General features: G+C 37.2%; 1 protein-coding gene across 1 annotated transcript in view; it reads right to left on the bottom strand.

Annotated features, from left to right (window-relative positions):
* LNPEP (leucyl and cystinyl aminopeptidase) overlaps nt 1-16,381 on the bottom strand; it is a 90,599-nt gene that overhangs the window by 8,957 nt on the left and 65,261 nt on the right. The window contains exons 12-17 of the mRNA XM_029942636.1: nt 12,820-13,003; nt 11,578-11,734; nt 5,219-5,403; nt 3,607-3,768; nt 1,203-1,343; nt 472-553 (exon numbers count right to left, since the gene is read on the bottom strand). Of these exons, the coding sequence (XP_029798496.1) occupies nt 472-553; nt 1,203-1,343; nt 3,607-3,768; nt 5,219-5,403; nt 11,578-11,734; nt 12,820-13,003 (911 nt within the window). The remainder of the gene's footprint in view (nt 1-471; nt 554-1,202; nt 1,344-3,606; nt 3,769-5,218; nt 5,404-11,577; nt 11,735-12,819; nt 13,004-16,381) is intronic.

The raw sequence follows: 16,381 nt of genomic DNA, 5'->3' as shown, positions 1-16,381 counted from the left end.
TTGCATATGCCGGTTAATTAAAAAAAATTCTTTGTGGAGCACCTGGGTAGCTCAGTTAAGTGTCTGACTCTTGGCTTCGGCTCAGGTCAAGATCTCAAGGTTGATGAGATGAGGCCCTGCTGTGGGCTCGGCGCTGACATCATGGAGCCTGCTTGGAATTCTCTCTCCCCTCTCTCTCTCTCAAAATACACAAATAAACTTTATTTAAAAAAAACAATTATTTGTATCAGGAAGAGAAGGGAATATTGTTGAGAATGGAATCAAAACTCTTCCTCATCAGAATTTTTCCTCATTGCTGAATATTTGTCCTTTGGAAGTCATCCCAATGCAGACTCACTAGCATTGATCAATTGGTTAATTAAAAAAAAGACAGAGAGGAGGGGACAGGAATTGGCATGAGAAGGCACCTTGTGACTAACCTGAGCAGCCTAAGAGGGTGACCCAATCTCCCGAACATTTTATACAACCAACCTCAGACAAATGTGCCTTTGTTGAAAACAGGTGCGTTGATCCAGCAACAATACTCTGCATGGTATAGGACCCCAGATGAAACCTGAAGAAACACAAATATGAGAGCAAAAAAAAAAAAAAAAAAAAAAAAAAAAAAGGCAGCTGTTGGGAATCTAAGTTCTTGAGTGCAAAGGAAATACTTTACTATAAATTACACAGGCCAAAACAAAGTGGAGTCCTGCTTCCAGGTAGCAAAGCTCAGTAGATCAGGAGTAATCCTACATACATCCACTATTAGTGGGACAAAAAGGTGGGAGGAAAAAGGCAGGAGGAATAGGAATATCTAGATAAGTTATTAATCCATTTAATCTATTATTACTTTAAAAGAAATAAATGCTCCATGTGCTACTGAGGTGGGTAGGAGTTCTTATCTGATTCCTTGGCAATGAATAGGTACGTTTCAGAACACATAACAGCCATTCCCAAACAGTCCGTGGCCATGTGAAGCTAAGTGACCTAAGTGTCACACATGGTTGGGCTTAATGAGTACTCGGAAGGACCACCACCGTTAATGGGTCATGTTATGGAATTACACTGACCACGGTGAAAACTTCTGGGTGTTTCTGTTCAACTGTCACTGAAGCAGTTTTACTCTCACAGAAAATCGTAAATCCTGTGAATCAATACAACACTGGGAACATAAGCGCAGAATTGGAGAACACTAAAAATCAGTAGTTATCCGAGGAACTTACTTCTGTACAAGCTTATTCCAGTTCTCTTTGACAAAATCCCATGCCAGTAAATGTCCAGGAAAATGTCGGCCGGCTGTTCTAATGATAAATGACAGCTTCTGTGTTCGGATGATATCTCCACTGAGGCTACTTTTCATTAACCTGGAGAGACAAGCAGATTTAGTTTCCAAAATAATTATTCACCACGAAGTGATCACTGAACTTAAAATTAGCACTGGTCTCCTAATGAAGGTTCTGAAGCAGGTCAAAGGATGTAAGTTTGGGGTCAGTCTAAGATTGATCAATAGACTGAACTTAAATAAAGGGAGAACTCACCAATGAGATAAGGACTTAAATATATTGTCATGTAGTAATAAATTGTTCTTGATGTAGTAAGCTCATTTATAAAATAAATTCAAGTAGAATTTATTATAACTCTTAAGATTGGCTTTTCTGGCAAAAACCTTATATAATATGAGTAGATAGGCATATTACTACTCTTTTTTTAAAGTTTATTTTTTGAGAGAGAGAGTGAGAGCAAGAGAGCATACAATGGGGAAGGGGCAGAGTGAGAGAGAGAAACAGTGAGAGAATACCAAGCACGCTCCACACTGTCAATGTAGAGCGTGATGTGGGGACTCGGACTCATGAACGGTGAGATCATGACCGGAGCCAAGATCAAGAGTTGGGTGCTTAACCAACTGAGCCACCCAGGCGCCTCAAGGAACACTACTACCCTTAAAAATTGGGCTGTTTGATGTAAAAAGCGAGATATATTTCAGAATATACTCGTAATATTAATACCTAATGTTGATATTTTATATGTACTATTTTATGTTCTAAATATTTGACACAATAAGCCTTGAAATAGGTAATCATTACCTATCTCCATTTTATAGTTTAAGAAACTGAGGTTATGTACAGTTGGCATAGTAACACAACTGATAAATACTAAAGCCTGGCACATAAATGAATGCAGTTCTCATTTATCATGCTATAACTTCTGCTTATCGTGGGGAAACACAAACCCCCAAGAGAATGCAGAATTATTATCTTTTTAATTAAAAAAAATTATTTATTTTTGAGAGAGACAGACAGAGTGGAAAAAGGGGAGGGGCAGAGAGAGAGGAAAGTACAGAATCTGAAGCAGGCTCCAGGCTCTGAGCTGTCAGCACAGAACCCGACATGGGGCTCGAACTCACGAACTGTGAGATCAGGACCTGAGCCGAAGTCGGATGCCTAACCGAGTGAGCAACCCAGGGGCCCCTGCAGAACTATGTTTAATAGGAAGAAAAACCCAAATGCCCCTCAAGATGTGTTGGATTAAATAAATTATGATAAGAGCCATACTATGGAATACTGTGTAGCCATAAAAACAAATGAAATAAACTTTCATGAACTGACATGGCAAATCTCAAAGACTGTCAAAGAACTAAAAAGAGTGTTACAGAGCGCTGGGTATAGTATAAACCTATGTTTAAATATATAAATACACAGACCAGGGCCGACACTGTTAACAAAGAAGAGAGAATAAGAATATAAGTGAAGGGTCAGATGAGAGATACTTTCACATTTTGGTCCATGTTCTTAAGTACTGTTTGAATATTTTATAATGGGAATTTATTAGTAAAATACTATTTTAGAGCAAAATTACTAATTTATAAACAACTGTTCTCTGGGTCAGAGGCTGGCTACTACTTTAAAGAAAATGACTATTTACAGTGTATCCTATGGAGAGTGGATCTGGGCAGGTGCTAAGAACATCTCTGGAACACTATCAGGTTTTCTCTGAGCAAAGTTACACAAGAGAAGCAATGAGACCCAAGGGCTTCTCCTTTCCTTCCCGTGGATGACTTTCAAGATACCTTCCTATTTCTCTCCATTACTAGAGCGCCTCCACCCTGACACTGACTGTGCTTCTCCCAGGAAGCCCTACTTATTGCCCTTCTTTCCCCCATGTAAAACAACCAGCTCTAGCTTTTCATCAGCTGAGTATTAAAAAGGAAAAGTCTGACAAATTCACATAAATGTATAATCTATAAGCTTTTACTGAAATGTCTGCGTTTTCAAAATGATAGCTTGGACAGAGCAATGCCTTGACAAAAAAATAATATAATAATTAAATTAATAAATAAAAAGAAGCACTGACTGTGGAATCAAAGACAACATGCCAGGAGGATCAAAATGTTTTTAAGTAGCAAGTAGAAGGGGATTGTGATTTCTGGCATCTCCCAATCTCTTTCAGGCAAAGCACTTTCTGCCCATCTGTACAGGTCCAATTCATGCGGGCTCCTCCCCACAGGTCTGGCCCACAAGTAAAGGTAGAAAAAGGGAGATCGCAGAGAAAATGAGCTCCGGAACCTAAAAGCCCAATGCTGTTATGCTTTTAGTTTCTATATATCATATTCCTTGGGTGGTTTCATACCAGTGAAGTTTCCGTACATCCTCAGAGCTGGCAAGAGCTTCAAGTATTTTATTCTTTTCTGCTTCAGAGCCTATAGAGGCATACTTGCTTAGTAGGAATGACCAGCCTTTCTCAGTTTTTGCTCCAACCTTGAACACAGCAGTCATGACATCAGTAGGTAGGCTGTAAGAGATACATAAATATGAGAAAAACAAGAAAAAAATCCTGAATACAAAGGCAAGGAATTGACTAGTGGTGCTTTTGGAGTCAGAGTAGGTAACAGAAGATTCTTGAAAACTAACAGGCAAGAAAATATTTAATTCAGTTGGCTGCTACTTTCCTGGCAGTGTGACTATAAGGAATATCCATCCAATTTAATGCAATAATTATTCACTAAGCACCCACAAAGAACCAGGCAGGCAACTGGCTAGACACTGGGGAGAGAAAGAAGAATGAGACCTAGTCTCTGCCCTGCAGGAACTCAGGGGCTATTGCAATGTACACAGTGAATAAATGTTTTTCCATACAGTGTGATAAGTTCCATGGTGGAAATACAGCGGCAAGTGTGGGAAGAGTGGTGAGAAGAGGGGAAGAAACGCAGTATTCTGGCTTTATTAAGACCTCAGAGCTGGAAAGGTTATCCAAGTCCCCCACCCCAACTTTCACCTGATGCTTGAATCTATTTCCATAGTGTAAAGTAAGAACATGGAGAATACCAGTCATCATCAAAAACATTTCTACTAACTGCTAACTCCACGTGTTATGTTATATTCCTAAATTAAAAGAGACTCGTTTGACAACTCACCTATTTGGATGGGTGCTATTGAAAAACAGAAAACAGTAAGTGTTGTTGAGAGTGTTCAGAAATTGGAACCCTTATGCCCTATTTGTGGGAATGTAAACTGGAGTAGCCACTATGGTAAACAGTTTGGCAGTACCTCAAAAAACTAAAAATAGAGCTACCATATGATGTAGCAATATCACATCTAGGTGTACATCTGATAGGACTGAAGGAGTCTTGAAGAGGTATTTGTATACCTATGTTCGTAGCAGCATTATTTGTAAAACCCAAAAGGTGGAGGCCACTCAAATGTTTATCAATGGATGAATGAACAAAATGTGGTACATACACACAAAGGACTACTCAGCCTTAAAAAGGAAGGAAATTGTGATGCTATAACATAGATGAACCTTGAGGGCACCATGTTAAGTGAAACAAGCCAGTCACTAGACGACAAATACTGTACATTTTACTTACATAAAGTATTTAGAAGAGAAAATAGAATGGTGGCTGCCAGGAGGTGGGGGTTGGAGAAAATGGAGTTCTGTTTGGGTAAAGAGTTCTATTTTGCAAGATAAAAAGTTCTGGAGATCCGCTGCTCAACAATGTGAATATAGTTACACTACTAAACTGTACACTTAAAATATGTTGATAATAAATTGTATGTTTCATGTATTTTACTACAATTTGAAAAAAAAATTCTTGTTGGACAATACAAGTGCACAGAATTCACCTCCATTAACATTCAGTTTTATAACATTTATGCCCCAGGACGAAAAGATGCTGGTTTCAGTATATGATATGATCTTAAGAAAGAGTAAGAAAGTTCACTGGAGTAGAAGCACATGTCACCTTTGAGTTCCATTGGATGCTACCCAATCATCAAACAGCTTCGTGGCAACAGTGCTGCAGTTCTCTAGGTCATGGGTGCAAGCAAATTCTAGTAAGACTGACCGAAGTTCTCGAGCAGATGGGGTGCCTTCATCAGTCCAAGTCTGCTGTTGGATTTGACTTTGAAGTAATTTAAATACCCTAGACTAGAGAGACAAAACGTTAATAATAATTAGGACTACAGAAAAATCAGAAGAGTGCCATCTTTTTGCCCTGACATTTACCTGAGGAGAAAAAAAGGGGGGCATAGTTATTATTCAATAAATATCAACTGACACGTGAAGCCCATGTACAACCGGGGCAAAAATCATTCAATAATAAAGGCTATACATCAGCTGCTATAGCCAAGGGGGACTCTTAATTATATAACAGGAAAAGAAATGAATGCCTTCTATGCTGTACAGAGACTTTCTTCTGTGTGTACTCAGCTAGATTTTTCCTGCCAAAAAGTATCACCTATAGTCAGTGCCAGAAGAAGCAAGTTGAAACATTCTGACTTTGTGACTTTAGAATCCATAAACCCATAAACCAATGTAAGAAAAATATACTTCTTTACTGATAGGTAGACGTTTAAATGTTTCTGAGTCCAATATTAAAGGAATACTTAAAATACCAACTAGCTTGATGATCTAACAAATTAATCTAAACAAAGAGGCAGGAAAATGAGGCCTGCAGGGAAGAAGAGTTGTTTATAGTTATTTCCCCGCCCCTCTCAATTTTTTTTAATTAAAATTTCAGATCTATGGTAAAGAAACAAGAATAATACAGAGAACACCTATATGCTAGATTCATTGGTTTGTAACACTCTCATGCCTCAGAAAATAAGTTCAAGCTCTTCACAGAGCGTCATATTCTTCCAGAGTACCATTGTTAATACCTAAAATGAATGCTACTTGGAAATTTTTAAACTGCTGAGGCCATTTTCTTAGCAGATCTTCCCTAAGACAATCTCTTGTGGAGCTACAAAAATGAAAAGAAGAATCTGTGCAAGAAAAAGGACTCCACATTTGTGATAACACGTCAACTCGCTTTTGTTTGCTCCAAAAGCAATGAAATAGAGAACAGACACCTTGTGGAATGTGTGAGTAACAAGCCTGCGAGTCATTGAGAGGACATGAAGTGGAAAAATACTTGCCATGCTGACTGATAATCCAAGGAACATAAAAGCAACGCAGGAGATCCTATTGTATACACATGGCTGCATTGGACATGCAGTCTCCCACTGGCCTTTCTCAATGGCATGAGAGCAAACCATCCCAAATGAATAAAGAATACAAGGAAATTAAAAACTACTCCTAACTGTCAAGCAGAAACAGAGGAAGAATCAGAGAGGGAAAAAAAAAGTTGCATGCTTTAAGTACTATTAAAAAAACTCAGTGGAGAAAAATGTCAACGTTAATGAGAGTTTACCAAAACATCAAGAAACCAGTAGGAAAAAAAATGGGACTTTAAAGTGCTTAAAGCAAGGGGACCCGGACTCTAGAAGATGCTAAGGCCAGTTTCTGAGCAGTTACTCTACTGGAATATAGGGTGAAATTTCACTAGTTATTTCTGGTACCAAATATTTAAGAGGAATTCACTAAAAAGTTGACTTTACATACACTTTAAATGAAAACATAATAGAGCAAAGGGTTTTATTTTAGAAATATTTCTGTGTTTAGAAAATTCTTGCTGTTTTATAATTTTTAATATTAATAAATCATATCACAAGTGCTTAAACCCAGAATCTGTTTTTCCATGGTTCTAAATTATTTTTTTTAATTTAAACTCATTAAACAATAGAATCCAATCCTCTGATTTCATAAAATGAAAATGGCAAGTGGGGAGAGAACAAACCAGATGGGTCACACAAGCTACAAATGCTGGGTATGCAATAAAATTCAACAACAGTAACACAAAATGATTTTAAAAATAAAACAGACAGGAAAGATGGTGGCACTTATATTATGTATTCTATTTGATTTACTGCTTTAATTTTACACTGATATGCCCAGGGAGTTCTTTCTTGGGTCAAGTGAGCTTCTTAAACGTGAAGTGTCAGCTTTTATTGCAAAAGGTTTATCCCACCAATCTCTCATACGTAAAATAATGACAGACTTGTAAGTGATGAAACAGGAATATGGCTGGGATCAGATGTTTACATCAGATGTGAACAATTTGACACAATTCAAAAGTGCCTCCAGACTCTATCCACCACAACACCACAGCATACATCACTAAATGTGGTACAGAGGTGTGTGTTATGTAGGTATGTGCAGTCTAAATAACAAAATGACCAATACATTTATACAATGCTCTGGTGACAACATAAAAAGTTAATTAGACACCAGTCTTAATCACAAATACTATGTGGGGGTTGGATCCAAGGACTCGGAAATGTCTGCCACTCTATTCTCCAACTACAGTGTCAGATTTCATATTTTTGAGAGTGTTGATGGTATCAGAATGTCCTAAGAATGGAGTAAGAATTTCAGAGAGAGTTTCTCCCTCTTGATGACCTAAAGCTAACCTGACCTTTAATTAACAATCAAGTGTATGAGATCTGCAGCAGTAAAAGGGCCCATAGGCTCACACACCCCAAGCCTGCAACTGCCCTCTCAGCATTGGTCCCTAGACCCCACCCTGAAGTATGTTCTTAATAAACACACGCCTGCCCAGCAAACTAGAAACCATCATCTGGGATGAAGAAGCAGAGTTACTCAAGCGTGACAGTGAGAAAATATTCAAAATGTCTAACTCCTTAGATTGCGTTTAGCATCTGTGTTCACAGCATAGAGATAGCTTGAGGTAAGTATCAAGTGCTTTCTGACACTAAGCTTTCAACAGAGTAACTGGAGAGAGGCAGAGGGAAGAATCGCTTCTGCCACAGTGAAATTTAAGTAGCTCGGCAGCTTCAAGAATATTCTGCTAACTCTTAAGATATATTCACTACCAAACACTGTCCTTCAATAGTAAAAAAAAAAAAAAAAAGTTAGTGGTGTGTACTAATGTTATTTATTGCTACCTATACTAGGTTGAATAGGGTCCCCAATCTGCACCCCAAAATTGAGGTCTGCCTACAATCTTTTTTTTTTTTTTTTTTTGCCTAGAATTTTTGAATGTAAACTTACTTGGGAATAGACTTTTGCAGATATAATCAATTTAAGATAAGGTCATACTGAATTATGGTGGGCTCGAATCTAATGACAGGTGCCCTTATAAGAGCAGGAAAATTTAGACTCAGAAATAAAGGGAGAATGTCATGTAAAGACAGAGGTGGAAATGACAGTGATGCATCTATAAGCTAAGGCGTGCCAAGGGCTGTTGGCAACCACCTGAAGCTAGGAGAGAAGCATGGAAGAGATTCTCCCTCAGAAGAAACCAATCTGCTCTCCCAACACCTCAGTTTTGGTCTTCTAGCTTCCAGAACTGTGAGAGAATACATTTCTATTGTTTTAAGACAACAGGTTTCTACTAATTTATTATGGCAGCCCTATAAAACTAAGTTACTACCCCAAATGGTGTTGATTTGATATGGCACTAATAACCTCCAAAGTAGTTATAAAAACTCAATAATAGAAAAATCTCTGTATACAATGAAGCACACTTTGTGGACCGACTGGTTATCCATATCAAAACCATGCAACTTTGGGTCTCACTCGCCGCATACACAAAAATCAATTCCAGATGGATCAGAGGTCTAAATGTGTAAGGTAAAATAATAAAGCCCCCAGAAGAGAACAATAGAGAATATCTTTAGGTTGGCAGATTTCATACACTAAGATTATGAATTTCGCTAATCAAAAAGCATAATTAAGAGATTGAAAAAGCAAGCCAGGGAGGAGAAGATACTTGTAAATGTACAAGAGCAACAAAGGACTCATCTCTTGAATACATAAAGAGCTCTACACATGAATCAGAAAAAGACAGAAAATCCAACAGAAAACACATTAGAGACTTGGGCATTTAACAAAAGTGTACCTCCAATGATCATTAAACAAATCAAAATGAATTCATCTTCACTAGTTAGGGAAATACAAACTAAAGCCAAAACTGCAACACCACTATGCTCCTATCCAAACAGCTACAGGGAGTAAGAGTTACTATTAATACAAAGTGTTGCCAACGATATGGAGCCAGAACGTAGCTCAAATTCTCATGCACTGCTGATGGAGCACAGTGCTGTAACACTGAACAATGATTTGATAGTATAGTATTAACTACGAATGTGTTATGATTCGGCAATTCCATTTCCAAACACATCCCCATAGAAATGCATACAAATATTCACAAGCAGTATGTTTAAGAATATTCATAGTACTGCGATTCATAATAGCTCCAAACTGCAAACAATTCATGTCCAGCTATGGTTGCTGCAGTGGCTAACAAATGACCAATTTCTTTCATATACTAACAATGAAAAGTTGGTGTTGGATTCTAAGTTTGCCCTAAAGAGATCAATATGTCATTTGCATACTTCTCGAAAATTCATACAAATACTGTAAAAAAAAAAGTCATTAACATTTTGGATATAAAAGAAAATTCAAATAGTAAGTTGACAACTTTATTTTCAAGGAAATAGATGTAGGTCTGTCATTTTAAACCTTAAACACATGGTCTACAAATTTTTAAAACGGTTTTAATTTAAAATCTGTTAAAAAAGATGATAGCAGGAAAAAAACAGCCTTGATTTTTTCCAACAAAAAGGTATCTTTTGAAAGATGACATTGCTAGAATACAAATTAATTTAAATACAGCTATACAGTGGGCTTCAGAGTGGAACTAATTTGGATTTGAAGCTCAGCTTTAAAAAGTGACTTTGGAGAAGTTAGGTGCTCTCCTCATCTGTACAATGGTGGTAGAAATATCTATCTGGCAGGGTGCAGTCAGTTAAGCATCCATCTTTGGCTCAGGTCATGATCTCATAGTTCATGAATTCAAGCCCAGGTTCGGGCTCTGTGCTGACAGCTTGGACCCTGGAACCTGCTTGAGATTCTGTGTCTGTCTGTCTGTGTCTCTCTCTCTCAAAATCAAGTAAGCCTTTAACAATGAAAGAAATATCTATCTGGCATTGTGTGAGGATTACACAAGGTTAATTTCATTAAGCACTTAAGCATGGTGTGCAGAATGGAAGAAGCACCAAAAGGTACCTGTTTCCAGTGTATTTCATTCATTTGTTTGCTCAATATTTATTAACAATATGAGCTGAGTTACATTCTGACGACCCTGCTGTTTATTAAGGATTGTAATAGATAGCCTTATGATATAGAAGAATTATATAAATCCTAACAATTAGAAAAGACCTCAGAAATCATCTAATTTACACATCATAGCTATGGGTAGGGATAGGCGTGGCCCTTTTGAGGACAGATCAGAGACTTGGGAGGAAGGGTACTTTTCAAGCTCCACATGGAGCCATGCAGTGCCTCCCCTGGCTGTGGTGAGAGAACTCCTCACAGGGGATATGCAGGACAGTAAGGCTGTTTCTTTAAAAAAAAAAAAAAAAGGAGAGAGAGAGAGAGAGAGAGAGAGAGAGAGAGAGAGATGTATTCTAACCCCTTCCTTTGACCAGTAAGAACATCAAAACCCTAAAAGAAATTCTCATTTCTGGTCCAATACTTTTTTCCTTTTTCTGAGAGATTCCTTTTGTCTGGTCCCTGGCAAACCTGACTGGTTCATAAAGCAAACCCTATTGTCAGAATGTGCTGATTCGGTGAATAAGATGAAACAAAGAATTCATCTCTCCTTCCCAAGCTTTTAAAGACTCTGTCAACAGTTTAATACTGAAAGTGTCTAAACTAACAACTGTTAAGATCAGGAAACTGGTTTTTAAGAAAAAATAAACCAGTCGCCACTAGCAAGACTTCAGTGCTCTGCAGATAAATCTATGCACCAGCACATCCTCCATAACACAGTTTTCAGTAAGGGCTCCTAACACCGAATATTCCGCAATACAAACCTAACTGTCATTTCATAGGAACTCCTAGGAAATCAATGGGTGGGGGGGCACCACATTACAACAGGATCCATTTCAAGCATTTATTATATAGAAATAAACTGGGATTTGAGTGGAGAAGTTTCCTTTTCAGGTGATCTCATTTTGGCAGCAGTGTCAGAAAGCTGTATTTTGATATTCAAACAATACCCTGTCATGCTAAGCCTTTATCAACTCCTCCTGGTAAGCAATGCCATTTTGATTCAAAGTAAAGATTTCACAACTTGTAGAGTGAAGGAAAGGGAATGTGACTGGCTGCTTGTCCAGCCTATTACTGCTGAGCAGAACTTGAACGACAACATTAAAGGCAAGCAACAAAGACAAGCCGGCAATAAGGCAGACTCACCACTACTCTTGAGGCCAGATCCATGTACCCCAGCTTTTCAAGGAGGTTATAGATGAGGCCCGTCTGGAACAGGGCCTCAGTGATGGGGGCGGTATAGGTCTCATTTCTGAGGTAATCAATCAAATCAAAGGCCCTTTGAAGAGACACCTTGCCTAGGCTAAAGGGTAAAAGAACAGAAAAGTCAATACGCTGAGAGAAGCAGATGAACTCTATACACATGACGAAAAACTTTAGGAATAGATGGTGAGTTCTAAAAAACTAAAATGTAAGCTTAAAGTGGCATTCTGTAAAGTTAGACTAAATATTATTATTTTTGATTAGGTTCACGTGTGTGACCCAAGGTTAAAGATACATTTCATGAAAAGGATAAACAATAGCTCAGATTTTATTCCCTGAGTCACCTATAAACTGCTAATAAGTCATAAAAAGTATTACAATGTCTTAGATAAGATGAAGAGTACTAATTTTATGTATTTGTTACGTATATTTACCATGTGAAAGCAAGTGGCAAAAAAGGATTTGAACCAAAAATAAAATATTTTGTTATTTGTAGAAGAATTTGTCAAACTTATTAAGTCAAGGTCCACTGTGAAATTATGGTGAGTACATTTTAAAAATCAACCATGTAAGAGAAATCATAACAATGATGGCTGAGACAAAATATGGTCACTTCATCAAAAATGAACCAAAATATGGTCAAGAACAGTACAGAAGAATACTTTTGAATATTCCATGTGTCTCTAGACCCATTAACAACCTAAGTTGGCACTCTTACTATTCAGAGGATATCTACACCTAAGGTCACTGCCACACTTGGTTTCGGGATTTTGTAACTCACAGCGTGGTTGGGAGGCAAGTTGTAACCAAATAAGAAGGCCCCAGCTCTCAGAGACATCACTCAAACCAGTGGGTAAAAACTACCCAAGCTGCTTGAAAATAATTTTCTCATGAAATAAAGCAAAGCCTGAACTCCTAGATCAATATATTCAGCAAACATGTGTCCTGCTTGTTAATATTGTAATCTTAACTGTTACTGAATTGTTCAGTATGTTTGGTGCGGATGTTTCTATATAGATTATAACACCAATGAAGGCAAGGATTATATCTTATACCTTCCCAATCATCCAAAATGAATTATACCTAACAGGCAAGACATGCCAGTTCTTTTCAACCGTTTTCCTAAAGTTTTCTTTTCCACAATAACACTTGTTTAAAAATAAACCCAAACCAAGCACACTCTACCCTGCAAGTTCAAAGATGTTGTTGATGAGGTTGGCTCGGTCTTTGTCACTCAGGACATAAGGATTTGTTTTCAGCTGTTTGATTAGTGCTTCCCAGTCATCATCTGCATAGTGTACAATATAATAGCCATTCATGTTTGTATTGACTTTGATCCACTGCACTTCTTCTGTAAGATTGATGACACCTAATACAGACCGAAGAATGAGAGAGAAGAGAGAGAGGAGAGAACAGGGGAAGAAAAATATTAAATGGACGTTTTGTTTGTTTCAAAGTTAATATAGGATATTTTTATATTTAATTATTCTACTAATAAACTAAATGTCTGTCTCCCAGCACAGTTATTTTAATGTTAGCAAAGATCACCATTCATTCATTTAACAATTATTTATTTAAAACAGGATAGATACGTCCCTTCTCTCAAAAAATCTTACAATCTAATATAGTCAGGCAAGTAGAATATCATATAAATGTTACTGATGGAAAAAGAAAAGACAGTGATATGCACTTCTGGGGCCCCTATCATTACATATATAAATGTTGGGAGAACTGATAGAAATTTATATAGAATGATTTCAATTAATAAGGAGCTATAAAATATAGGACTACAAAAATATATTACTATAAAACCTGACTACAAAATCAGTGAAGGGATTTAAAAAAATCCTTTAAATTACTAATCAAGAAATGTCCTTTAAAGTTGGCACCACAGACTTAGATTTAATATAATAGTTAAGGGTATGCTTCTAAGCATCTGAAGATTTACTATTTATTAGACTAGAGGTCCATGAGCGTGCCACTTTGTTTAATGCTAATCCCTCAGTTCCCAGAACACTGCTCTTAGCAAGTACTCAGAAAACACTTATTGAATTACTAAATAAGTGAACAAAATAACTATGTCATGGCAAATGTTTTCAAAACAAATCTAAACAGTGTTTGAAAGATGTTTTTAAGTTTTCCCTCCCAATTTTATTTTATTTTAATTTTTAAATTTTATTTGAAACCAAGTTAGTTAACACGTAGGCCAATAACGGTTTCAGGAGTAGTCCTCCCAATTTTAAAGAAAGGAGTACTAGGGGCACCTCGGTGGCTCAGCTGGTTAAGCATCCAACTCTTGATTTAAGCTCAGGTCATGATCCCACGGTCACGGGATTGAGCCTCACGTGAACTTAGAGCCTACTTAAGATTCCCTCATCCCTCTGACCCTCCTCGCCCCCCACACATGCATGGGCTCTCATAAATAAATAAATAAAGGAGTACTAATTTTTAAAAACTATATAGGAGGAGTGGAGGTAAGGAAAACAATCTACAGTCGCCAGTCTGCAGCGACAGCACTGTGGGGCGTATTTCCTGCCAAGACCTTTCCTATACACATTTTAATCGACATATATTTCATACAGTGGGTAGATGTGCATTTATTTTTATGCTGCTTTTTTACCTACCAGATTTCAACCCCAGCCATCTTTCCATTGTCTTCATAGGCAATATTCAAATATCTTCATAAAATTCCATTTAAAACACTACCACAGTTTAACCAATCTCCTACTTAGAAATATTTAGGCTGTCTTAAAATTTTTACTGTATAACTCTGTATGATGGGTTTTGCACATAAAATGCTTTAGAAATACATTTAAACCCTTTGGTGCCTGAAGTCTCAGGTCTATCAACTTGAAAAGCATGAATTATTAAAATTTATCAGATTCTCTTAGTATCTTAGTTACTCCAATTCTACTGAAACTAAAAGGATGTTTAAGATGGAAAAGACATATCAGATAATTAGTCTTGTTCACTAAAAATTCCATACTAATTTCTGTTTTATTGCCAATATAGCAGCAGATGGGAAAGATCAATTATACTATTAGGATTTACTCCTTTTTGCAGAGCAGAATGTAGTTCTAAGGAATACTTGTAATGACAAAGTAGATGCTCCAGGTTGGAGGCATTTTAACAAACTGATGACTAATGAAATTAACTTTATCATTATTAACTATAGAAAAAATATGGACATTCTCCAGGTTGCCAAACACAATTTCCTGTAGAGCTTTTTATCAAGAAAGGACCTTGGGAAGAAGGACTAAAGAGCTCCAAATCTCCTTTCCCCAAAAGAGGAGGCAAGGAATGGTAAGTATGGCAATTCTTTCACTGGAAGGATGTAGGACAATACTGAAATACAGCGTATTGCGACTGATAAGCAATTTGCCATGTTATAAACTTAGGTAATTCCAGACGGTAGAGAGGAGGAAGGCAGCTGGGAGTGTTGAAACCGTTACTGTCATCTCCATGACAGAATAGACAGCAGTGCAGCCAACAGTATGGAGAGGGGAGTTATCATTTAAAGAATCAACATATTAGTCTCCTTCAGGTCTTCTAAATGATCCAGAATGAAGGACCTTAAAACCACAGGTATCAAAAAATAATAGCTTTGCACACAAGGGAGGTAACTACATCCTGCAGCTCAAAAGCGGATGAGGCTACCCTCATATGTTTTTAATTTGTTATAATCATTAACAGATTAAGAGTTCAATTTTCACAGTCCATTGAGTATTAAAAAAGAGAGCCCCAATCTTATATGGCAGAAGCAGACGAAGTAATTTAGTAGTGATTTTAAAAACCATCTGCCATCTGAGTTTTGAAAATCAACTACTGTTTTAAACAGAAACATTAAAGCATAGAAACAAAAAACAAGTTTTTACAACGAAGTTGAAAATTTTCCTGTGTAGCATGATATATGCATTTGAACTACATCCCCTCTTGTTCAAAAGCATTCCTTTCTCCAATACCCCTCTATTATCCTTTATTTTATTGGGGGGGGGAATCAAGCTCAAAGGATGGCACGTGATAAATAATTATATGCCCTTCCTTATTCTTTTTTTCCAAATGCCTTTCTTTCAAAAACAATGCCATATCTTTTAATTTCAGATAAATATTTCTGGCACAGTGATATCATGAACGTTTCAAGTAGATTTAATATAAAGACGTCCTATAGTTAAAGAGCTTAGGTCTGAGTAAGATGTGGATGCAGGAGGGGGTAGGGAGGGAAAAGGAGAGAAGCAAAAAGGAAGCAAATGGAGAGGAAGACACTATTTTAGTGTAATTTCCTCAATATGTGTCTTGAAAAAATGGCCCCTTTAAGACTTTCTTATGAACAACAACTATTAATCATTCCAAATTCATGCATGTGGGGAAAAGTGACAAAAATATTGATCAAATATAAATTCCTATATCTGACTGAACGTTATGGACTAAGCCAGCAACCCTGGCCTTACAACACATGGAAATACACTACAGATTTAACCAATCACCAAGATAACACAATGTACTAAAGTCAAAAAATTAGCCTCCATAGTCACTGTCTCTGCTACATTTCTTTTGAGAATAGAAAAAAATTAAGATGCAATTAAAATCAGAGTGCTTCTCACTGGAGCCTTAGGAACCAAGAAGACTGAACTGTCCTCAGGGTCAACAATTTTTTGTGAGGACAGAACATTTTCGGTGTGGATAGTCAAAACCGGAACTGCCAGGAACTGAAACAGCAGCAGCAAGGGAAATAACAGTTGAGAAAGTA

Source organism: Suricata suricatta, chromosome 6 (assembly GCF_006229205.1).
Source record: "Suricata suricatta isolate VVHF042 chromosome 6, meerkat_22Aug2017_6uvM2_HiC, whole genome shotgun sequence".
Taxonomy (NCBI): Eukaryota; Metazoa; Chordata; class Mammalia; order Carnivora; family Herpestidae; genus Suricata; species Suricata suricatta.
This window is presented reverse-complemented; position numbering and strand designations above follow the sequence as displayed.